The sequence below is a fragment of the Orcinus orca genome, chromosome 4 (genome assembly GCF_937001465.1).
Source record: "Orcinus orca chromosome 4, mOrcOrc1.1, whole genome shotgun sequence".
Classification (NCBI taxonomy): domain Eukaryota; kingdom Metazoa; phylum Chordata; class Mammalia; order Artiodactyla; family Delphinidae; genus Orcinus; species Orcinus orca.
In genome coordinates this window covers 42414178-42439321 of record NC_064562.1, presented here as the reverse complement: position 1 = coordinate 42439321, position 25144 = coordinate 42414178, and the positions used below count along the sequence as shown (strand labels likewise).

At 37.7% G+C, this 25144-nt stretch overlaps 1 protein-coding gene across 2 annotated transcripts in view; it reads left to right on the top strand.

Annotated features, from left to right (window-relative positions):
* The first annotated feature begins 1150 nt into the window (after nt 1-1150).
* The window catches only part of COPS4 (COP9 signalosome subunit 4), a 42144-nt gene continuing 18150 nt past the window's right edge, over nt 1151-25144 (top strand). Inside the window, exons 1-6 of one of the 2 annotated variants that reach the window (XM_004282163.4) lie at nt 1151-1811; nt 10452-10531; nt 12875-13026; nt 14120-14223; nt 18854-19007; nt 19168-19318. In XM_004282163.4, coding sequence (XP_004282211.1) covers nt 1738-1811; nt 10452-10531; nt 12875-13026; nt 14120-14223; nt 18854-19007; nt 19168-19318 — 715 coding nt within the window. In that variant the 5' untranslated portion in view covers nt 1151-1737. The remainder of the gene's footprint in view (nt 1812-10451; nt 10532-12874; nt 13027-14119; nt 14224-18853; nt 19008-19167; nt 19319-25144) is intronic. The other variant, XM_033409974.2, reaches the window with a different exon arrangement.

The window sequence follows — 25144 nt, the reverse complement described above, 5'->3', positions numbered from 1 at the left end:
AACAATGCAATGATCCTCTCAAAATGCACTACTAGGGTCTAACCAGGGTAGTGGGTGTTCATAATTCCTGCCCAGGATTCTACCATTGCTGTGGACAAGTAACTGCTGTGTTTCCCACTCTTACTTTTTCTGGATTGTAACTGTGGTTATGCTGTTCCTCCTGTTCTTGCTCCACTATTGTTTTGTATTACATGTTTGTGCATGAGGCAGATAATTTGTTTTACAGTGCCATGAAAAGTTTCATCCCAACCTGATGGAGAGGGCTGTGCATCATCAGACATCCTGGATTTTAAGCTGCTAGAGAAACTGAACTGGGAAATTGAACACTCTTCTTTAGAGATGAGTGTTCTATTACAAGAAGGATACACACAGATATTATGGTCAGAGGGACAGATGGCAGTAAAGACTGCCTACTGTCCCTCCAAAACCATCCTTTCCTTTTTCCCTGGAAAAGGAAACTAAGTTTCCAGTCTCATTGTTGCCAGGCATGGTGATTTGACTAAATTCTTAACAATGGAGTGAGATCTGAATTGATGTGGGTAATCACCACATTACTTTCCCAAAGCATTTCCCTGTTCTGGTCTTCTTTTCTTTCCCCTTCCCAAAAGAGGGAACATGCTTCTTTTCACATATAAAGTGGCAAAAATTCAAAAGTTTAACATCCTTTGTAGGCAAGGCTATAGAAATTTGCACTCCTATGTATTGCTGCTTGTAATGGTCCCATTCCTATAAAGTGCAATTTGGTAATATCTTTCAAGATTGTAAGTACATCTAAGCTTTGACTCTCTTCTTGAATGTATTCTACCTGTACACATATAAAATGATGTACATACAAGGTTATTCATTGCAGCATTGGTTGATTGATTAAAAACAACTTAAGTGTCTAGCTATACGGATTAAATGAACCATGGCATCCCTTCATTATATGGAATACTCTCCAGCTCTAAAAAATGAGGAAGCTCTCTGGACTTACATGGTAAAATCTTCAAGAAGAGAAAAAAATCAAGAGCAGAATGTGCTATCTTTTGCAAAAGCTAGAAAGGACAAAAAAATTGCAAATTCTACAAGGATACATAAGTAATGAATATAATTACATATCAAGGTAAGGTGATCATATAATTTGTCATCCAAATGGAACAGTTGGTAGAGTGAAAGGGCATGTTATTAATAATTACTCCAGAACAACAGATGGAAAATGGCACTGTCCTGGACAAACTGGGAGGTATGATCAACCTATATAAAGGGGGCAGAGTGGGAAGGGGAATGGGGACCTTTTTTATTGTACTTTACAAAAAGTACCGGTCTGTGGTGAATTGTAACCAAAAACAACTCGTTCTTTACCACGGGTAGTTAAGGGCTGCCTTAAAGAACAAGGAACGGTAAACCACAGACGTGAGACACGGAACTTGATGAAAATCCGGTAGTTTTGCGTATCGGGCATTTGTTGGGGTTGCACAAGCGACACAGCCTCTTGGAGTTCATCCGCCAATCCGAAGTGGGAGCGTGCGAGCCTGAGCCTGTGAGAGAAGCCCGGGCCGGCCTCGGACTTGAGGAGTGGAGCTTCGCGTCACTCAACCCTGGGGGCGGGCCTAACGCAGGCTCCCACTCTCGGCGGTCTGGCCCACACAGGCGCTACTCTGTGGCATCTCGGGTTCCCTCTAGCCGCACTCTGGAGGCCTACACTCGTTTTCTTTTGGCCGTGAGAGGCCTCGCAGCCTTCGCTGAGCTGGGAGAAAGATGGCGGCAGCCGTGCGACAGGATTTGGCCCAGCTCATGAATTCGAGCGGCTCTCATAAAGATCTGGCGGGCAAGTGAGTATTTCCCAGGGGCCTGGGAGGTGGAGAGTAAAGCCAGAGACTTGTTCTCCTTGGATTGACGGCGGCTTTCGGATGTGAGGCTAGGAGCGGGCCTGATGACCAAGGGGGCGGGCCTGAGGTCGGTTGTGTAGGCAAATGTTGGGAGCAGCAGAAAACTGGAAGGGACCTTGTGTAAGGAGCCCTCAGGACCGTAGGTCTGGGGTGACTGTCAACGTTTGCAGTCCCTGATGGCATCCTTTCCTGTATCTTAAGATTCTAGAAGCGCGGTTTGTGGGACGACTGCTTCCATGGCCTTCTAAGCCTTCCCTGGTGCCCCTTCCCATCGCCTGCCGGCCTCTCACACTGAATCGTGGCCTCTCTTTGCCCCTGCTCCCCCCTTTTTTCGTTTTGGTTGAAGGGAAATTTATATTCTGGGACCTTGGTGTAGAGTTTTCTGGGGAGATGGCTTCTTGAGGCTGAGAGGGCTGAGGAGGTATGGCCGCTATCATGTCGTTCAGAGCCACTTGAACCATCTTCTGTGGGTTGTGTTTTGGGTACTCTCTCTCCGCCACCAACTCTGAAGAAGGGCACGTAGGCGGCATGTCACCATAACATGGGTCGGGATGTCTAGAGTAGTGATGTTTGCAGGGATCTGGATTGTTTAGGAATTTGGTCGGAATTTATGTGGAAGGCTTAGGTGCACTCCAACTTAAAATTTGTGATATGTGCCTGCCCTGCAAGCGGTGTTAGTTACAGACAGACACAAAGATGTCAGTTTTCTCTTTGTAGATTTCACAGCACTGTTTTTTGTTTTTTTTTGTAATGAACATGCATTCTGTTTAAAGTGTGCTTCTCAAGTTGATCCAATTTACATCCCGACGGCTGAGATCACTTTGATCCATTCAATAGGATACGACTGCTCTAACCTGGCCGCTGAAACCTTGACTTTGTTTTATGTTTTTGTCTGGTGGTAAATGTAATCTGCTTTATCAGTGGGAAATTTAGCTGTGTATCTTGGGCTTAACTACTTTGTGGGGCAATTTCCCTCTCAGGAAATTGGGATGATCATATATATCCTGTCTGAGGACAAAATGAGTATGTGTGTGTATATGCACTTATATCACACTTACATCACTTAGAACAGTACCTGACACTTAGAAACAGCCATAGGATTGTCGTTGTTACTATTATTATTAAGCAGTTAGTAAATACGTATGGATGTAATAATCCCTGGGTTGGAAATAAGTTGAATATGTCTCGTAGCTCAATCCGTTTTGCATGTAATTTTAATAGATTTGGATGAAAGTAAAACTAGCTTATATTTTTTTTTCCATGCCTGCTCTCCTTTTTGTTTTGGTGAAAAAAATAAGTGCATTAGGGCTTCCCTGGTGGCGCAGTGGTTGAAACTCCGCCTGCCGATGCAGGGGACACGGGTTCGTACCCCGGTCTGGGAGGATCCCACATGCCGCGGAGCGGCTGGGCCCGTGAGCCATGGCCGCTGGGTCTGCGCGTCCGGAGCCTGTGCTCCGCAACGGGAGAGGCCACAACAGTGTACAGGAAAAAAAAAAAAATGCCCGCGTACAGAAAAAAAAAAAAAAAGTTTATTAGTTATCAGAAGAGATAAAGTTTTCATGTATTTGCAGGATTCTGAAACTTAAGCTAAGCATTTACTTCCTCTGCTCTGAATTGCAGATAAACAATAGTATCCACCCTATTGGGTGCTTTAGTTATTTACTGCTCTGTAAACAAATCAGAAACTTAGTGGTGTAAAACAACTATAATTTCTCAATATGCTTTGGGTCTACTGAGCTATTTTGCTGGTCTTGTCTGGGCGCACTCATACAAGTGCAGTCAACTGGCAGCTCAGCTGGGGTTGGTGGGGCTAAAATGGACTCACATACACATCTAGCTGTTGGCTGGGTCTCTCTCCACACTGCCTCTCATTCAGTAGTTTAGCTGAGGATTCCTTACAGGGCCTTGGGAGTGTTCCAAGAGGGTGAGAGTGGAAGCTGTGAGGTCTCTTAAAGCTACCCTTGGAAGTCTCACAACATCAGTTCTCAAATACTGGTCAAAGTAAGTCACATGACAGGCCAGATTCAAGGGGAGGGACAATGGAGTCTACCTCTTTATGGGAAGAGTGGCCAAGTTACACTGGATACCATTACTGTAACAATCTAGTACACAGGATTATGATGAAGATTAAATAAAATAAAATAATGTGCTTGATAACTGATAGCCAGTGCTTCCTGAGGAAAGTCTTGGCCTTGCCTGTGGGTACATATCTGGTCCTATCTGGGCAAGAACGTGTCATATTTATTTTCATAAGAAAACAGTTCTGCCAGCTACATGCTTTATGAGAGAAATACTCTTGGAACATATCAGTGGTTTTAGGCTTTATGTTAGGAGCTGAGTAACAAAGGATTCCATATTAAGAAGTAATGGAGTAAATTCCTTTTTAAAATACTGATACTGTGTGTTACCAGCAATTTGCAGAATATTTATAACAGTAGTTATTCAATAAATATTGGTTGATTCAATGAATAGCTGAAAAGGTGCAGAGCATATATTTGAAACCAGGTTTGTCTACTCTAAAAAGCTCATTTTTAACCCATCAGACTACACTGCTTTTCTTGTCAAAACTTCAATTAGAAATGCTTTCCCATAACTATGAAATAACACAACAGTCTGAAATTGATGTAAGAAATTTTCACATGAGAAGCATTTTTGCAAATTATATAGACTGCTTTTGTACATATTATGCATTGTGTTCGTTATCTCATATAAAGTTTTAGAAGAAGCGAAAAGCCTTGAGAGAGGGAGCATTTGTTGTGATAGCTTATCTTATTCACTTGGCTAAAACCTGTGTGATTCTTCAAAATTCAGTTCAGATGTTATTTCTTCCAAAAAACCTTCTCTGAACAACCATCAACACATGGAGGACCTGGTTAGTTGCTCTTCCCATGCCCAGTGGCATCCTATGTTTACCTCTATGATAGCACTTACTTGTTTTGTCTTTTTACTTCTTGCTTTTCCAACTAGAATGTTATCTCTTTGAGGGCAGGTTTGAGGTCATGGATTATAGGTCTTTGTTGAGTCAATCCTATATAAATATGACTTTTTTTTTTTTTCCTTCCCAGTTCTGTGGTATGGAGGGTATTCAGAGGAAAATATCAGGCCTTTGACATCTAAATGCTTCATTTTACAAAAAGCTGTCAATCTGGAGAAAGGAGAGAAAGGGAGACCTTTTAGCTGCCCTTGACTATTAAAAAAGCTGTTTTGCAGAAAAGAAAATAGACTTTTCTACCTCACAGAGGTAGACTTTGGATCACAGCTTTCTAGTAATACAGTGGAATAGAATTGTCAAAAAATAGAGGATACACACACACACACACACACACACACACACACACACGAAACAGAGGTCAGACCTCAAAGTCCTCTTCTAACGCAGATTCTCTGGTTCTCTGTTATTCCCACACACAAGTTTCAGCGGTTCCCATCTGAAGAGTGGAGTTCCCTAAAATCTAGTGTTTACCATATGCCAAGCACAACTTTACTTACATTTTTAAATCTTAAACAGTAGGTGATAGTATTTACATTACATGTGAGAAAACAGAGGTGAAACCCTTTGCTCTGGGGTCACATAGCTAGTGACAAAGCCAGAATACAGTCTGTCTGCTTGGCTCAGAGCCCTTAACTCGAAACACCTACCTACCTTTTGGTTTTATATTACTTTCAGCAAACTGGACTGCATTTCAGACAAATTTTTTTTTGCCTAGAATTTCTGTCTTCTCCTACTCTTTCCCATTTAACACTAACTAAGTCCAAATATTTAGACTGCTTAAAGATCAACCTCATTGGTGGACGAACGTGGAGTCTGTCATACAGAATGAAGCAAGTCAGAAAGAGAAAAACAAATACCATATGCTAACGCATATATATGGAATCTTAAAAAAAAATGGTTCTCATGAACCTAGTGGCAGGACAGAAATAAAGACACAGGCATAGAGAAGGAGTTGAGGACAGGGGGAGGGGGAAGGGTAAGCTGGGATGAAGTGAGAGAGTAACATTGACATATATACTCTACCAAATGTAAAATAGATAGCTAGTGGGAAGCAGCTGCATAGCACAGGGAGATCAGCTCGGTGCTTTGTGACCACCTAGAGGGGTGGGATAGGGAGTGTGGAAGTGAGATGTAAGAGGGAGGGATATGGGGATATATGTATGCGTATAGCTGATTCACTTTGTTATACAGCAGAAACTAACACAACATTGTAAAGCAATTATACTCCAATAAAGATGTTAAAAAAAAGATCAACCTCATTAGGAAATTATTTCTGTCTTCTAAAAAATTATATTAGCACTTAGCTGTAAGATTTTGTCTTTAATATTCTGCAACTTCATTATGATATGTCTGTGGATTTGATTTTACTTATGTCAATTAGCTTCTGCTGTGAAATAAACCACCCCAGAACTTCACGGCTTAAAACAACAATCATTTATTTAGCTCATAGTTCTGTTGTTTTGTACTTTGGGCTGGGCCCAGCTGGTTGATTCTTCCCTATTCCACGTGGTCTTGGTTCCACAGGGGCTCCAGGTGCACCTGTAGTCAGCTACATGTAGGCAGTCAGGTCAGGTAGGCAGCTCTCCTTCTCTGTTGGCTGGGGCGGTGGCAGGTGACTGGGCTACATATCTCATCATCCAATAGGTCGGCCTGGACCCATTCATGTGGCAAAGCCGCGTTCCAGCAGATAAAGACAAATTCTCTTAAAGTCCAGGCTTGGAACGGGCACTTTACTTCTATTTCTGTTGCCTTCTATTGGTCAAAACAAGCCCAGATGAAAGGGTAGGGAGATAAACTCTACCTCTTGATGTGAAGAGTTACGAAGTCACATTGCAAAGGGGCATAGATACAGAGAGTAAAAGAAATGTGGGCAATTTTTGTGAGTGCTTTACCGCAGGGGTCCCCAGCTCCCCGGGCGTTGGACCGCTAATGGTCCGAGGCCTGTTAGGAACCGGACCGCAGAAGAGAGCAGGAGGTGAGCTACGGGCGAAGCTTCATCTGCCGCCCCCCATCGCGCCCTGTTGCTCGCGTTACCGCCTAAACCACCGCCACGCCCCAGCACACCCCTTCCATGGAAAAATCGTCTTCCACGAAACCCATCCCTGGTGCCAAAAAGGTTGGGGACCACTGCTCTACCGCATTATCCTGGTTAAGCTTCATTTTGTTTCTTGAATCAATGGATTGGATCATTCATTGTTCTGAGAGGTTTTTCAGCTCTCTGTCTCTTTATTTTATTTTATTATTATCATTATTTTTTGCGGTACGCGGGCCTCTCACTGTTGTGGCCTCTCCCATTGCGGAGCACAGGCTCCAGACGCGCAGGCTCAGCGGCCATGGCTCACAGGCCCAGCCACTCCGCGGCATGTGGGATTTTCCCGGACCGGAACACGAACCCGTGTCCCCTGCATTGGCAGGCGGACTCTCAACCACTGCGCCACCAGGGAAGCCCTCTCTCTCTTTAAATGTTGCCTCTGTCCCGTTCTATTTTCTCCTCTAGGCCCCGGGTGAAACCCTTGTTAGGCCTTGTTACTGTGACCTCTGTGCCCCTTACTCTGTCTTCTGTACTTTCCATTTCAAGGCTTTATTCTGGATAAGTTCTCCTACTTTCTAGTTTGTCAGTTCGTCAAATGTGTCTAGTCTGCTGTTAAGAACTACACCGAATTTCAAGTTTTGGTAATATTATTTTTTAGTTCTATAGCTTTTGGTGATTCTCTTTTCAAATGACACTATTTATGGTTCCTAGTTTCTTCTGAAACTTTTTAAAAGCCTGTCTTTGTCTCTATAAACTTGATAAACATAAGTGTATTTCAGTCTTTCTGGTAACTCCAGTATCTGGAGTCCCTGTTTGTTGCTATTGACTGTTGTTTTTGTTGATTCCAGCTAATATTGTCGTATGCATTGTAATGTTTGTTGTTGGGCAAATTATTTTTAAATGTATTTTTAGAAACAACTGGAGGTCTATGATGTTACCTTTCAGGGAGGATTTTCATTTCCTTCTGCTGGACACCTGACAGGGTTAGGAGTCTAGGACCAAGGCTTCCAAATTTATTGGTCTTCTTACTAGATGATCCTTGGAGTAGAATTTGTAACCATACTTCCAAAGTGCTAGTGTTTCCTCCTTTGGCAGGTAAAACACCTTAGATTCCTGTTCTAGTTTTATCAGTCAGCCGGAAATTGCAATTTGCCTTTCAGCGTTTCCAGCAGATGGCAGAACACCCCAGAGCCGAGCCCACTTCTCCCCAGCAGAAGTGCCTCTCTGCCTCTCAGCTCTCTTTCCACAGTCAGCAAATGCTTTCAGACAGAAGCTATGGTTCACGTCTTTGCACTTAGTCTCTTCTCTTTACTCTTACTTGTTAGGATTTTATGCTATTAAATTTTTTTTTCATTTCTTTCAACTTTTTATGTTGTTTTGGAGGCAGGATTGGTCCAATATCTATTTCACCATTACTGTAAATGAAAGATCTGTGAATACATACCTGTTACACTAATTTTGAGCATAGATAGTGACTGTGGTACAGTTTCATGTGTGTATGTTTTATTTACCTCCAGATTCCTTTCAAGTGCCAAGAAATCAGAAATTGACATACTGAACTTTAGTTCATATACATAATAGATGCTCGATAAACATTTGTTGATGATGATGAATGGATAGGACAGATGCAAGGTGCCTTAATTAATTTTCTTTTCCTCCATAATATTTTTTAATGAAAAAATATTTGGTACTTGTCATGTTCTCCACATCAGTCACTTTTCCATCTTTTCCATTGATTTCGATTGGGTTTTTTTTGGTGTTCTCAATACAGATTAGTTGATTGATAAGTTATGAAACTATATATTAAAACTTAAATTATTAGCAAATTTTTATAAGTGAGACATTGTCATCTTTGAATACAATATTGTTAGTATAAAATAACTGGGATTTAAGAGTAAGAGGGTTTAGCCATAGTCTTCATTTAATTGATTATGAAAAACAAGCCAATCTAAAAAAGAAATAATAAACCATTGAATGCATTAACTAGAACCATGCCCAGGGCAATAAAGTAAATGTATAAATATAGATATGGAAAATATATGTGTATATGTGTGTGTATATATGTATATATGTAGAGAGAGAGAATGAGTTTTGTTTGTTTGTTTGTTTGTTTTTTGGCTGTGCTGCACAGTTTGTGGGATCTCAGTTCCCCAACCAGGGATTGAACCCAGACCACGGCAGTGAAAGCGCCGAATCCTAACCACTAGGCCACTGGTAAACTCCCGAGAATGAGATATTTAATGTAAATAAATTTTTAGATAACTGTATTTCATCCCTCAAATGTAGCAATTTTTAAAATGACAATTTTTTATTTTAAAGCTTGATAATATTTCCTTGCTTTCTTGGAATTGTTTGTCTCTTCTTTTGGAGTTAGCTATCTTTTCTCTCAGTATACCTGCTTTCTTACAAAGCCAGTTTGATTCACTGCTGTTTTGAGAAATTGTATCACCAAGGCTGTGAGAATATTGTATGAGCTGATAATCAGTAAGTGCTGAATTGTAGCTTGAGGGTGTGCCCTACAAATACAAGTCATAAATTTGAATGAGTTTGGGCCCTATTTGTATATTTTTATTTCTTGACTATATTCTGGATAATGCTCTGAATAATTGCAGTTAGGTTTGTAAAATGCATTAACTAATGCTTTTAATAAATATGATTGAGACAAACAAAAGGGATAAAGAATAGTATAATACCAATGTACCAACCACTCAATTTAAGAAATAAAATGTTACTAATACTGCTGTATCTTTGAGTCCTTATGATGTGCCAAGTACTCTTCTAGGCATTGTATATATAGCAGTAAACAAAACAAAAATCCCTGTCCTCATGGAGTTTACAGTTTAGGAAGGAACTTACCATTGCCTAATAATTGTTAGTGTTCTTGTTTTCAACCTTTCCCCATCATTTGTAGAATGCTGATTTGAATTTTGTGTGATCATGAATATTAGGCAGAATAGTTATTGGAACTGAATGCAAATAAAGAACTAATAGGCACTGAAGGATGTTCTGTCAGGACATTTGGCTTGGTGGAATGTATTTTGTACACACTAAGACATTTAATCTCTAATATTTGGCTTCATTGCATAGTCAACATTATCCTATTGTTGGTAAACCTAGATTCATTAGGTCCATAAGGAAAAGGTTCTGGGCCACCTCAAGTAATGTTCTTGTGTGTACTTTAGTGAAGGAAATATAGCTTATCTTTTGAGGCACTTGAAAGAAAATTGACGTTTCAAATTCAAAACTAAAACTTGAAAGAAAAAGTGGCACCTTAGATCCATTAACTTAGATTTACTCTTTTTGTGATAGACATGAAAACTTAAAAAATGGTGATATACTGTAAAGAAAACTAGAAGAAGTAGCACTTTGAATTACAGATTTAGTGTTTCTTGTGATGAACTAGAAACTTAAAAAAAAAAATCTGTAGTGTACTATGAAGAAAACCACAAACTAGAGCACTATGAAAGAAACCAGGGTAAATAGAAATGAACAAACATCAAAGTTAGCATTAGACTATATAATGCCTTCTAAACACTTTTTCTTTTTGGTATTGTTTTAGGTATCGTCAGATACTGGAAAAAGCCATTCAGTTATCTGGGGCAGAACAGCTAGAAGCTTTGAAAGCTTTTGTGGAAGCAAGTAAGTGGAATGAAAATTCTGTGTTTGCCTTGTATTACTGAGTTAGGACTTAAAAGCTTGCTCAAGCCTTGTTTTATATCAGATTGTCAGTATAATTTACATTGAGATTAAATTAAATATGCATTGAGCTTGATTGATTTTAGAATTTAAACTACTTACAACTTGATATTTGATTGTTTTTCAATTGTTTTTCAATGTGAAGCCATTGTTACATTTACAATTAAGGTCTTGTATAGTTATTGATAAAGCAACTGATGGAGAGACAATATAGCAAATGATAAAAAAGAATAGTCTGGATTCAAATCCTGGTCTGCTATTTTATTAGCTATGTGATCTTGGGTAGGTTATATAACCTCTTTGTGCCTCCTTTTCCTTGTCTATAAAATGGGGATATGATACCTACCCTGTAGAATTGTTGGGAGATTAAATGAGTTAATATCCATAATGGAGTGCTTAGAATAGTACCTGGCACATGATAAGTACTAGATAAGTGTTAGCTGTTGTTAATGTTAAGAACATTTCTTTTGAATGGGAACTAGAAATTTCCATTCTTTAAGACACTCTTCCCCATTCCCTGACTTCTAACATATCCAGGTATCTGGAAAATTACTCAAAATTCAGGCTGGAATTTATCCTGAGTTCACAATATTAATGATACTTGATAGTGCTTTACAGTTTACAGTGTGCTTTCATACACATTATCCATCACGCAGGCTCCTTTTCATAACCTTGTGACTAACAATGCAGGTATAGATAGCCCTATATAATGTATTATAAAATGAGTCTCAGGATTAAGTGACTTTTTCCCCCAAGGACATTCAGTTAGTCAGTGACAGAGCCCAGACTAGAAACTAAGTTTTCTTACTTATAGTTCTTATTTAATTATATTTCCCTGAGAAGTCCTAGTTTGTATAGTAATTTCTAACAGTTATAGGTACCTAATGGCAATTGTAATGAAACTGTTCTCAGTCACGTCCAGTATCATCCAATTCCAATTAATATACTATAAACTGATTAGTTACAAGGCCTGTCAGTTACTGCCTCAAAAAATTGGGGCCTGCAATGTGAGACAAACTGGCAATGGTTTCAGAAAAACTCTTTTAGTGGCTTTTTTTTTTAAGACCGTTGCACTTAGTAGCAAAAGAGTAGTGCTTTTTATAAACTTTGATCTTTATATAAACTTTGAATCCAATGAACCACCAAAAAAAAAAAAGCAGTCGGGCTTCCCTGGTGGCGCAGTGGTTGAGAGTCCGCCTGCCGATGCAGGGGACACAGGTTCGTGCCCCAGTTTGGGAAGATCCCACATGCCACAGAGCAGCTGGGCCCGTGAACCATGGCCGCTGAGCCTGTGCGTCCGGAGCCTGTGCTCTGCAACAGAAGAGGCCACAACAGTGAGAGGCCCGCGTACCGCATAAAAAAAAAAAAAAAAAAAAAAAAAGCAGTCTACTGTTAAAATCATTTGCATCAACTGAATAGTTTTGAACTGTCATTTATTTCCCCAGTAACTACTGATTTAAACTTAATTTATCTAAGGAGTGGTTCACAAGCATGATGCATCTTTTTAAAATGTAATAATAGTGATAATAATAACTAACATTTGCTGAGTGCTATGTGCCAGGTATTGTTTAAAGCACTTTATGTATATTGCATTTAAGCTTCACAGCAACCTTATCCACATGTTACAGAAGAGGAAAGAGAAGCACAGAGAAGTTAAGTCTCTTGCCTGAGGGCATGTAATCAGGAGGATTTGGAAGCAGTGTGGCTCCAGAGTTTTCATCCTTAATCATATATAATAATACCTCATAAATGTTTATAAACAGTGTCATAAAATATGTCTATGCATCTAGTGCTGACCTAAGTTCTTATTTGTTGTTTTTATCAGGAAAGTACAAGTGGCAGTGACTGTCACTACTCGCTTTATTTAAACTTCGTGAAAATTATTTCACTGTTTCTTCTTTAACTCTTTTTTTGTAGCTAGGTAGAATGTAAGAACATAAATAAAAATATTAAGTGTTTCTGTGCCTTCACTTTGTAGAAAAATAAAGAAGAGAAAAGAATGACTTAAAATTCTCAACTGTTAAAACTTTTTCCCAGCCATTTCTGTTTCTTAGAAAAGTTGTGGTATTTTTACTGTTTTGTTGTAGTTGTTATGTGATCAGATAATTCAGCATAAGGAAAACTGGTTCTATAATATAAGGTCACAGGGGTGTGGAGATCCCTAAATAATGCTTTGAAGAGTACACTGGTATATATTATTTTTAGTATTAATTTTAGGTGAAAATTGATTGCTTAATGAAAACATAAATTACTCATGTTTTCTTATCCCTTACTTTTTTTAACAAGTGGTAAATGAGAATGTCAGCCTCGTGATCTCTCGCCAGTTGCTGACTGATTTCTGCACACATCTCCCTAACCTACCTGATAGCACAGCCAAAGAAATCTATCATTTCACCTTGGAAAAGATCCAGCCTAGAGTCATTTCATTTGAGGAGCAGGTAAAAACCTAGAGCAGTGGTTTTTGTTTTGTTTTTAGGACTCTGTTTATTATGTGTTTCTTTTTTTTAAAAATTGAGATATAATTGATGTACAATATTATTATAAGTTGCAGGTGTACAACATAGTGATTCACGATTTTTAAAGGTTATATTCCATTTATAGTTATTATAAAATATTGGCTATTAGAGTGGCGATTTTTAAACTTGAGATAGCAGCAGTTATTTTGAGAGATACTATTAAATTTTTAAAGTAGGTAATCATTCAACTTCATTTTTACAAAACAGTGTGCCAAATAGCGTGCCAAACAGCATTTTACAATGTAAGATCAAATAAATATCATGATGTTTTAAGTCCAGCTGACATTTGCTCATATACTATAATTTGGTTTTATGAACCAAATATTACTCTTTAGATAATTTTTTTTTAAATTTTATGTATTTATTTATTTATTTTATTTTTGGCTGCGTTGGGTCTTCGTTGCTGCGCACGGGCTTTCTCTAGTTGCGGCAAGCGGGACCTACTCTTCACTGCGATGCGCGGGCTTCTCATTGCGGTGGCTTCTTTTGTTGCGGAGCACGGGCTCTAGGCGCACGGGCTTCAGTAGTTGTGGCGTGCGGGCTCTAGAGCGCAGGCTCAGTAGTTGTGGCGCACAGGCTTAGTTGCTCCGCAGCATGTGGGATCTTCCTGAACCAGGGCTCAAACCCATGTCCTCTGCATTGGCAGGCGGATTCTTAACCCATGTGCCACCAGGGAAGTCCCTAGATAATTTTTAAAAATCAGTAAAATTGTTGATTAGGCTAAGAACATAGGAGAACTCCAGCATTATATATGCAGTGACACAAAAGCAAAACTTAATATTTCAACTAAATTATTGCCATAATCCACATTGCAGAATGTGTTAGTTCACTCTTTTGATATTCTGTACATGCAAAAGTCATTAAAAATTTGGGTAGTCTAGGTAAACTTTTACTATTTACTTGCCTGCATAATATGTTGAATGAGAGCATTGTCACAATAGATTATCATCTATTTATTTTAACTAGTTTACTAATATCAGCGGAAGTAATTTAACATGTATACCTCCTATTCCAGGTTGCTTCCATAAGACAGCATCTTGCATCCATATATGAAAAAGAAGAAGATTGGAGAAATGCAGCCCAAGTGTTGGTGGGAATTCCTTTGGAAACAGGACAAAAGTATAGTAAATAGTGGATATAAAACATGTATAATTGTTCACTTACTTTTTTTTTTTACATTCTGTTACAGGAAACAGATAATGAACAATTTAATAAATAAATAAGTAAAATTTGTACTATTTTAGAAGGTGATAAGTGCTATGGGGAAAAGGGGCAAAGTGGGGACAGGATGTATTATTAAATAGGGTGATTAGAGTGGTAGGGTAGTCCTGATTTCACCTCTTCAAACACTTGAAGGAGGTAACAGAGTAGCTATGAGCTGCCTGAGGGAAGAGTTATCAGTAGATCCTCTTAGAGAGGATGGCTAGTGCAAAGGCCCTAAGACTGGAACATGCTTGGAGTGTTTTAAGAAGAGCAGGGAGACCACTGTGGGTGGAGTGAGCAAAGGGGAGTGTGATAGAGGGTGAGATCAGAGAGTATTGGGTACCAGATTACATGGGGTCTTGTAAGCCATTGTAAGGCCTTTGGCTTTTTTTCTAAGTAAAACAGTGGGGAGCCATTGGAGGATTTTGTACAGAGGACTGACATGATCTGATCATGTTAGATCATTCTAACTACCGAGTTGAGAGTAAACTGTAGACATGCGATGATAGAAGTAGGGACATTAGTTAAGAGGCTTATGAGCTACTGCAGGTGAGATGGAGATTGTGAGAAATGTTGGACCCTTGATGTGTTTTTAAGGTAAAGCTAAGGGTTTCTCGACAACTTGGACATGGAGTACAAGAAAAAGAGCCAAGATAAGTCCTGAGTTTCGGTCTGAATAACTGGAAAAATAAAGTTGCCATCTACTGAGTGGTAAAGAATAGATTTTGAGGGAAGATCAAGAGTTCTGTTTTGGACATGTGATAACCAAGTGGAAATATCTAGTAGGGAGTTGAATATATTAGTCTGGAGTTTAGGAGAGAGGTCTGGACTAGAGATGTACATTTGGGAGTCATTGATATATAAATGGAACTTAAAGCCTTTAGATTGGACGAGATCTCCAAGGGAGGGCATATAGGTAGAGAAGAGCACTGAGTACTGAGCACTCTGACATTAAGAGGTCAGGGGCAGGAGGAAGATGCAGCAAGTGAGGACTGTCCATTGAGGTAAGAGGAAAACCAGAAGAATGTGGAGTGTGATATCTCAGAAGCCAAATGAGGAAAATGTATCAAGAAGGAGCAAGGGGTCAACATGGTGTTGATGGTCAAGTAAGATGAGGAGTTGAAGGTGAACCGTAAAAGGTAGTAACGTGGAGGTCATTGGTGACCTTGGCAAAAGCTGTTTTGCTGAAATGGTGAGAGTGAAAGCCTGATTGGAGCTGTTTAAAAAAGAATGGGAAGAGAAGAATTGGAGATGGTGGGCATGGGCAGCTCTTTGGGGAAGTTTTCATAAAACGGAGCAGAGAAGTAGGGTAGAAGATGACAGCGGAGGTTAGGCTGAGATTATTTTTTCTTTTATGATTCAGTGGAAAGCAAAAATTTGACATAGGGGAGTAGTGGAGAGGATTCTTACAGGAGTAGACTAGAGGGGAAGGAATCCCAGGAATCCCAGTGGAGGGATAGGCTTCAGATAGGAGCATGGACAGTTCATTTGTGGCAGAGTTTCTCAGCCTGGGCACTCTTGGCATTTTAGATCGGATAATTCTTTGTCCTGGAGGCTGTCCTGTGTATTGCAGATGTTTAGCAGCATCAGTGGCCTCTACTCACTAGATGCCAGTGACACCACTATGCCTAGTTGTGACAATCAAAAATGTCTGTAGGGCTTCCCTGGTGGCGCAGTGATTGAGAGTCCACCTGCCGATGCAGGGGACACGGGTTCGTGCCCCGGTCCGGGAAGATCCCACATGCCGTGGAGCGGCTGGGCCCGTGAGCCATGGCCGCTGAACCTGTGCATCCGGAGCCTGTGCTCCGCAATGGGAGAGGCCACAACAGTGAGAGGCCCGCATACCGAAAAAAGAAAAAAATGTCTGTAAACATTGCAGATTGTTCCCTGGTGGGCAGAATAGTCCCAGTGATCTATGGTAACAGCCAGGAACACAGAGTATATGGGTGCAGATATTAGTAATGTGGTGATGGAGTTTGTGCAAGTACTGTTTTCTTTGATTGTTTCAATACTCTTAGTGAAGTTGGAATCAGAGTCATCAGCTGAAGTGTGGGTGGGGGTGAGAGTTGTGAGGTTGAGGAGATATAAGAATATCAAAAAAAATTCTCTGGGAGAGTGAGACGGTGTACAGCATTAAGGCTCATTTAAAGGTCGTAGTCACTAAAATGAGATCAGTCAGATTGGTTGGGTGTTTTTCTTCATCAGAGTTCGGCTACATGGTTGCAGGAAAGGAGTAGATGAACTATTAGGTTTAACCAGCATTATGATTTCGCCCAACCAGTATGACAGCATGAGAGGGGCAAGGGAGACGAGCGCACGTGCAATTCAGTGATGGAAATGATTGACCATAGGAATTAAGCCAGGTAAGGAGGAAGTGAGGCCTTTAAGGGGAAAAATACAATAACTGTAGTAGGATCAGTGGTTTGGAGTCACAATGGGTTCAATAGATTGTTAGGTTTGAGATACTAGAGAAAATGAGATGGAAAAACAATTAGAAAAAATTAAGATGACTGTTATCCAGCCAGTCTTACCTTTGATATGTATTTTAAAAAATATTTATAGTTCTTTATGAAACATTCCTCCAAAGTATATTGTATAGAAGGATGAAAGGTGTGAAACTCTTGGTTGTATTATTAAACACACTTCCTCTTTCAGTTGGCAAGTATAAAAATACCAACTGAATGACCAAAAATATTTTCAGTTACTTCTCTTTTACCAGGTGAATAAGGGATTCTTTTTTTGTCTTCATTAATATTTGTGATCATAAGTCAAACACTACTTCAGGCATCTTGCCTTTTGTGCATTTATGAAATTGTTAGACAGTGATGCCCGTTGAAAAAGCAATCAGTATATTAAAAAGCCTTCATTCATACGCAGATGTTGAATTTTGTTTTCTAAGGCCTCTTGTTAATTTGGGTTTTTTCTTGGATAGTTTGAAAAGGCTGGAGGCTTTCTTAATTGCTTTGGTCTTATTCTGTCTGGAACAGTTTCTCCCTAGCACAGAGCAAATGATTTATTTTCATTGGTAGTTGATGTAAATATAAAATAGATATTGTTCTTTGCAGTGGTGGTAATTATCATTTTGAGAGTACTATAACATTATCTGTGAGGATACCAAGAACTGAAAATTCAGTGGTTTTTCTAAACAAGTTAAAGTGATTTGGGTAAATTATTGAGAGCCTGTTTCTTTAAAAAATGATTCACTCTGATTCTGAAAATAATGGACATAATAGATATCTTGGCATAAAATATGGAAATGCAAAAAATATGGTGCTATTTGTAGCAGTTTATGTAAATATGAGTTGTGAATGGAAATAGTATAATAAAAAATAATAATATATGACTTATGGAAAATTTTGAATTGATATAAATTTTTTTTTTTTTTTTTTTTTTTTTTTTTCTGTACGTGGGCCTCTCACTGCCGTGGCCTCTCCTGCTGCAGAGCACAAGCTCCGGACGTGCAGGCCCAGCAGCCATGGCCCACGAGCCCAGCCGCTCCGCGGCATGCGGGATCCTCCCGGACCGGGGCATGAACCCGTGTCCCCTTTATCGGCAGGTGGACTCTCAACCACTGTGCCACCAGGGAAGCTCGATATAAAAATTTTTGCAGAATTAATTTCAAAGCTGGGCCAAGTCAGTTGTAAACTCTGTTCTTGCCAAATGGTGGCTCCACTTTTACTGGTAAATAGAATTAATTTTTCTGTGAGGATTAATCTTGAATTATGTGAGTTTTGAATTATGTTAGGTCTTCAGTTATACATTTTTTGCATAAAATGTGACTATTGGGATAAAGAAGAAAAATGAAAACCACCTGTATTCTCAGAGATAATTGCTATTACTATCTTGATATGCATGTATAGAAATACATTTGGATGGTGTTTTATGTACTGTTTTATCCAATTTTTTCACTTAGCAAAAACTTATGACTATTATCAGAAGTAATTATTATAATAACTGTATAGCATCTACCATCTTTATGTACCACAACTTAATTGATTACCACAAATATGATTATGGGCGATTTCCATTTTTTTTATTACGGATATTTATGAATAACTTTACAAATGAATATTCTGTACATATATATGTATGTACAACCATGATTTTTTTTTAAGGATTTATTTTTTAGAGGTAAAATACAGTAGGTAAAGAGGATATGCATTTTTAAAGCATTCAAAGGATGTTTGGAGAGCATACTGCCAAATTGTTTTCCAGGATGGTTGTACATGTTCATAGTTTCCCTGGTAGTATATGATATGTCCCTGAACTGAGCTTTTTTTTTTTTTTTAAGATCTTTGATTTGTGAGATTATCTGAGGATTAGAAGAAGCTAAAATAAAACATGAACAATGATAAAAATAATAAAAATTCAATAAATCTTATTCTGGAAATATGTTTTAGCTTGTCTATGTAATATACTGCAATAAAAGTATGATTCCCTTATATTAACAGAATATATATAAGGAAAAAATAATGTATTTCCTACCACTCCCAAAATTTTCTTGATGAAATATTTAGTTATTCTGTGTCTTTCTGTTATACCCTAGACAGTACAATGTAGATTATAAACTGGAGACATACCTGAAGATTGCTAGGCTATATCTGGAGGATGATGATCCAGTCCAGGCAGAGGCTTACATAAATCGGGCATCATTGCTTCAGAATGAATCAACCAATGAACAGTTACAGATACATTATAAGGTAACAGATGAGCTAATTTGGAAAATTAATTTTGTATTGGAGAATCCTTCAGTAATAAGGTGCTCCAGAATATCTGATAAATACTGTTATATAATAGAAATTTTCTTTTGCTTTTTATTTTTAATTTTTCTCCCTAATTGAAACATTTTCCCTCGTATAGGTCTGCTATGCACGTGTTCTTGATTATAGAAGAAAATTCATCGAAGCTGCACAAAGGTACAACGAGCTCTCTTACAAGACAATAGTGCACGAAAGTGAAAGACTAGAGGCCTTAAAACATGCTCTGCACTGTACCATCTTAGCATCAGCAGGTAAATATGTCATTTACACTTTAATGAACAGTAAGTTATCTTTGCTTAATAATTTCAGGTTCATTACTATTTGAGGATTTAGCAAGGAGCTATTCTTTAAGAGGATGTCTTGTTAATAAAATTATGATAAATTTAAACAGTTAAAAACATCGCATTGCTAACTTAAGACATTTTAAAATATGCATTTATCAGCCTGTCAGGTATTAGGAGTAGTTAAGAGGTAATCTGAAGTTTAGTTCTCCTAAAATATCACTGAAAAAATGGATATTAAATTGAGAATTAGACAAAGGGAAATGAAAATTAAAATCTAGAAATGAGTGCTGTGATAATGTACTGCTTTGGGGTTTGTTTTTTTTTTATATTCAAGCCTCAGTTTTAGACCTGGTGCTTATCTTTTTCTTCCATAAATATAAATAATAAACTATTCTGTATTCTTTTTTACTAAACTGTAACATGTAAATCATTCAACTTATAAAGCAGGAAAGGGCATTGAGAGGAAATGCTGATAATTCTAAGCCATGGCTTGCTTTTCTAAATCATTTTAGAATGTCAATTTTTTTTTTGTGGTACTCGGGCCTCTCACTGTTGTGGCCTCTCCCGTTGTGGAGCACAGGCTCCGGACGCGCAGGCTCAGCGGCCATGGCTTACGGGCCCAGCCGCTTCGCGGCATGTGGAATCTTCCCGGACCGGGGCACGAACCCGTGTCCCCTGCATCAGTAGGCGGACTCTCAACCACTGCGCCACCAGGGAAGCCCAGAATGTCTATTTTTGAACTGTGTTTAGTTGAGAGCCTAATGACATGTTCAGACTACACATTTCATTCTCTTTGTAGCAGTCATCTTATTTATTTTATTTTTGTTACTGAAAAGGCAGTACATAAAATGGACTGCTTGTACTCTGAAGAACTATTACTGATTCTTTTATTTCCTTGAATATAAAAGTGTGTATCCTCTTTTTTATACACAAATGATAGCATGATAAATACACTTTTACAACTTTCTTTTTTTATGGGGATATTCATCACAGTGGTCTTTATATGTCATTACATAAAGCTCATTCTTTTTGATTTTCTATTGTTTGGCTGTATCATAATTAGTCAATTATAAACAATGCTGTAGTGATTATACACATATGTGAATATATGTATAGGTTAAATTCTTGAATCTAAGGGTACATACATCTAAAATTTTGATAGAAATTATAAGTTGCCCTTTAATGTTAGACCTTCTAAACAACAATATCTTTGTGAACCTGATTACTCACACACACATTACCAAATTTTTTTGTCCTTGCTAACCTGGTAGAAGAAAAATAGTATTTCATTCTAGTTTTAATTTGCATTTCATTTATCATGAATACTCTTGGACATCTTTTCATGTGTTTAAAAAAGTCGTTGAAAAACCCAATCTTTTGAGTGAATTATCTGTTTATGTCCATTAGCCATTTTTTTGTTTTTATCTTTTTTTTAATAAAAGCTCTTCATGTATATAAGAAATTAACAGTTTTTTTCTCCCAATTTATTGTCCCCTTTTTAGCTGTGTTTATGAAATTTTTGCCATGCAGAAACTTTAAATTTTTATATAGTTAAATATTTTTTAATCTTTTATGGTTTCTGGGTTTTGTTGACTTGCTTAGAAAGGTCTTCTCTATTGTGAAATTACATATTTTAAATTCCTTCATGTTTTCTTCCAGTACTTTAAGTTCTCACATCCTCTGGACTCAGGACCCCCTTAGACTCTGAATAATTGAGAACCCTAGAGAGATTTTGTTTATGTAGGGTATATCTGTTGATTATTGAATTAGAAATTGAAGTGAGAAATTTTAAAATATTTATTAATTCATTTAAAAGTAACAATAATAGATCTCTTAGGTATAAACGTAAATGACATTTTAATTAATTTTATTTGTTTTTTGGTTGCACCACACGGCTTGTAGGATCTTAGTTGTCCGACCAGGGATCCAGCCCAGGCCCTGGGCAGTGGGAGCACACAGCCCTAACCACTGGACTGCCAGGGAATTCCCGACATTTTTATAAAATAGCTGTTTTTTCTAAAACAAAAAAAGTTAGAGAATTGGAATTGTTTTACTTTTGACTCTACAAGTCTTTTCATTGTCTAGCTTAATAGACAGAAATTGAATTCTTAAATGTACTTCTGTGCTTAGCCTGTTTTGATGTTTTGGTGGGAGTATATGAAGAAAACCCAGCCTCACACAGATATGTAGTTGGAAAAAGGAGGCATGTTTAGTGATTTTTTCAGATAATCGTGGGTATTCATCTTTGATACTATAACTTGACAAGTAGTGTAGTTCTTATGGGTTAATTGGAATGTGGCATCTGAAACCATATCAGTGAACATTTTGCACTCTATAATGTCAAAATCTTGGTCTGTCTTCAACATTGATGGATCTTTTACCCATGTAAGATTTTGTACCATCATGTATTTGTTGTTTGGAAAATGTTGGTTTGCTGATTTATGCAGAGCTTCCAAATATTGATGTACTTTATTATCCAATATCCAATGTATTACCACTGAGCTCATCAGAAGAACCTTTAAGTATTGGAAGGTTGTCAGCTTCATAGTGGCAGATAGAAATTTTCAGAAATTTTAATTTTTTTCTTTAAAACTCAAATTTTATCAAGGGCAGCAAATGCTGTTGATTGGTGGTAACAGGCTCACTTTGTTCATTTTTAAGAAAATGTCTGCCAAATACCTAAGTCTGGAAACCATAATTTGTCAGTTGTTATTTTAAGTGAATGTGTTTCATGAAAGAGAGACTAGTTCAGCTTGCACTGTTTCCTTGGGACAACCATTATACTTTGGTTTATAGCAAAAGTTCTGTAAGTACATTTCGCATTTCGTCACACAAAATATTAAAAAGGTATGTTCTCAAGTGTCAAGATTTAATGAAAATAATTTTTTACTGCTGCTAGGACATTCTTAAGTGAAACTATCTCTTTTGACTGTTGAGTGTGTGGCATAATATAGTTTGTTGCCAGTGCCACTGCCTTGATTTGTGCTATGGTGCCAGTAGTCTTTGCCACCATTGCTTTTGCACCAGCAGTGCAAATGTCAACTCAATGAAGAAGGCACAGGATGTCTTTGTTATTCTAAATTTAGTGTCAACCACTGATCCCTTGAAAAGGTCATGGGGACCGCCTTTGAGAATCGCTGCTTCAGGGTTTCATTTTTTACCTTCATGCTTCCTCCTAGTCATGATCTCTAACCCTTGCCCCCCAAGAGTAATCACTAGTATAGATTAGTTTCACCTACTTAAATTTACCTATAAATCCTAATCCAGTTGGAATTATTTTAGTGTAAGAAATGAGATAGGAAATTAACGTTTGTTTGTTTGTTTTTCTAAATGGCTAGTTATTTGACCTGGCATTCTTTATTGAATAATCCGTCTTTTTTTTCCCTGTTGATTTGAAGCACACTGTAGTAGATTTCTGGACATAGTATTCTGTTCCGTTAATTAGCCTGTCTATTTATGAATATACTTGTACTATGCTCTTCAAATTATTATAGCTTTATAGTGTTTTATTATCTTGCAGATCTACTTCCCCTTCATTACTCTTTTTCTAAACTTTCCTGGCTTTTTGTCATATTTGCTTTCTCTCTCACTCTCATGCACACACACACATATTTTTTGATGTATCATTTTTTTTTTTTTTTTTTTTAGCAGCATATGCCATTTATTCATCCTCTACCCTGTGCCAGACAGTGTGTTAGGCATTGCTTCATTGTTTGACACCATCAAACAGAAATAGTCTTTTTTTTTTTTTTTTTTAACACATAAAACACTCTTTATTGAGCAAGTTTTTGCTCAAATCACACATTACACTTCCAAGGAAAAATGAGTAAAGAACATATAAAGAATTCACAAAAGTTTGAACACACCTGTGAACTGTCCACATTTCTGCAGGGTACTAGAATTTTTTGCTTTGTTTTAGAAGAAGGGGAAATTTTTAAGTTACCAGGTAACTTTCTTTTTTAAATATTTTTGGTATTTTACAAATTTTCTAGGATGAGGAAATGAAAAGACTTATTTTCAAACTATGAACAGTAAATAATAAGGCCTGACTAGTCTAGACAGGAGCTTAAATACTTTCTTAGAGATTCCAACTCCTTCTCCCTCTTTTTTTTTTTTTTTTATGAAAGAAAAAGAATATTCATTTATTTTTAATGACTTATTAGAACAAATACCTATAGATATCATTATATATATGATATATAAATTAATTATACAATATATCATGTATTAATTATTAAAACATACTCTGGTAAATATTATATATTCAATATGAAACAGGAGGAAAGGGGGCAGGGCACAACCTTTAAAAGAATTACATAGCCCGAGGACACAACATAAACTGATTAGAACAAAATAGGTCCAAGATGGCGGACGAGTCTACTTCCACTAGACCTTGAGCCTCAGTATACACTCATTGTAACACATCAGCAAGCTAAGCGACACACCCACAGGTGCCACGACAGTTCCAAGGATGACCATAAAGGTCAAAAAGTGGGCGGTGGCTCAATTCCTAGAAATCCCCACCCCTTCCCCAAAATAGCTGGAATACTCCTCCCACTCATCAGCGTATGAAATTACTCACCCCTATAAAACTAACAACCCCATACCCTGGTGCTGCCCTCGCCTTCTTTTTTTTTTTTTTTATTTTTTTTTTATTTTTTTTATAGGTATACCTGGATTTAATTCTCACTTCTACCGCTTGGTAGCTGGATAGCCTTAGGCAAGTTTCATACCTCCCTGAAATTCACTTAATTCAGTCTGTAAAATGGCATAATAACTTATTATAGCATCCTTTTAGGAATTTTAAATCAGTTCTTGAAATAAAAGTACACAATATATAGACAAGTATGGATTCCTCAATAGATGTTTGACCTTTCATTTCTCCAGTATCCCACCCGCATCAAATAAAGAAAAATACTTTTTAAAATTTACGAATATTTCATTGTTGTAAAGTTAAAGCCATAAAAATAATCAAATGGCCTACTATCATACCGTTAGAAGAAAAAAAAAAAGGTGTTCATGAGAGTTCCATATTAGAATACAAGTTTTCCTTAGGCACCTGTTTATGTATGCTATTCTGCTCTTTACAATAAATAATTAAATTTAAAAGACTTAATTCCTCACTTTTAAGACCTTATTAGTTTACAAATTACATATTGACCTATGCTAAATTTTATACCGACCCATGCTAATGAATTCAGTACAGAAAACAAAAAACACTGCACTCAAGCAAACTACATATATATATATATATATATATATATATAACTTATATGAGAATTGCTACTCCAGCTTTCTTTTGGTTTCCATTTGCATGAAATACCTTTTTCCATCCCCTTACTTTCAGTCTGTATGTGTCTCTAGGTCTGAAGTGGGTCTCTTGTAGACAGCAAATATATGCGTCTTGTTTTTGTATCCATTCGGCCAATCTGTGTCTTTTGGTGGGAGCATTTAGTCCATTTACATTTAAGGTAATTATCGATATGTGTGTTCCCATTCCTATTTTCTTAATTGTTTGGGGTTCGTTATTGTAGGTCTTTTCCTTCTTTTGTGTTTCTTGCCTAGAGAAGTTCCTTTAGCAGTTGTTGTAGAGCTGGTTTGGTGGTGCTGAACTCTCTCAGCTTTTGCTTGTCTGTAAAGGTTTTAATTTCTCCATCAAATCTGAATGAGATCCTTGCTGGGTAGAGTAATCTTGGTTGCAGGTTTTTCTCCTTCAACACTTTCAATATGTCCTGCCACTCCCTTCTGGCTTGCAGAGTTTCTGCTGAAAGATCAGCTGTTAACCTTATGGGG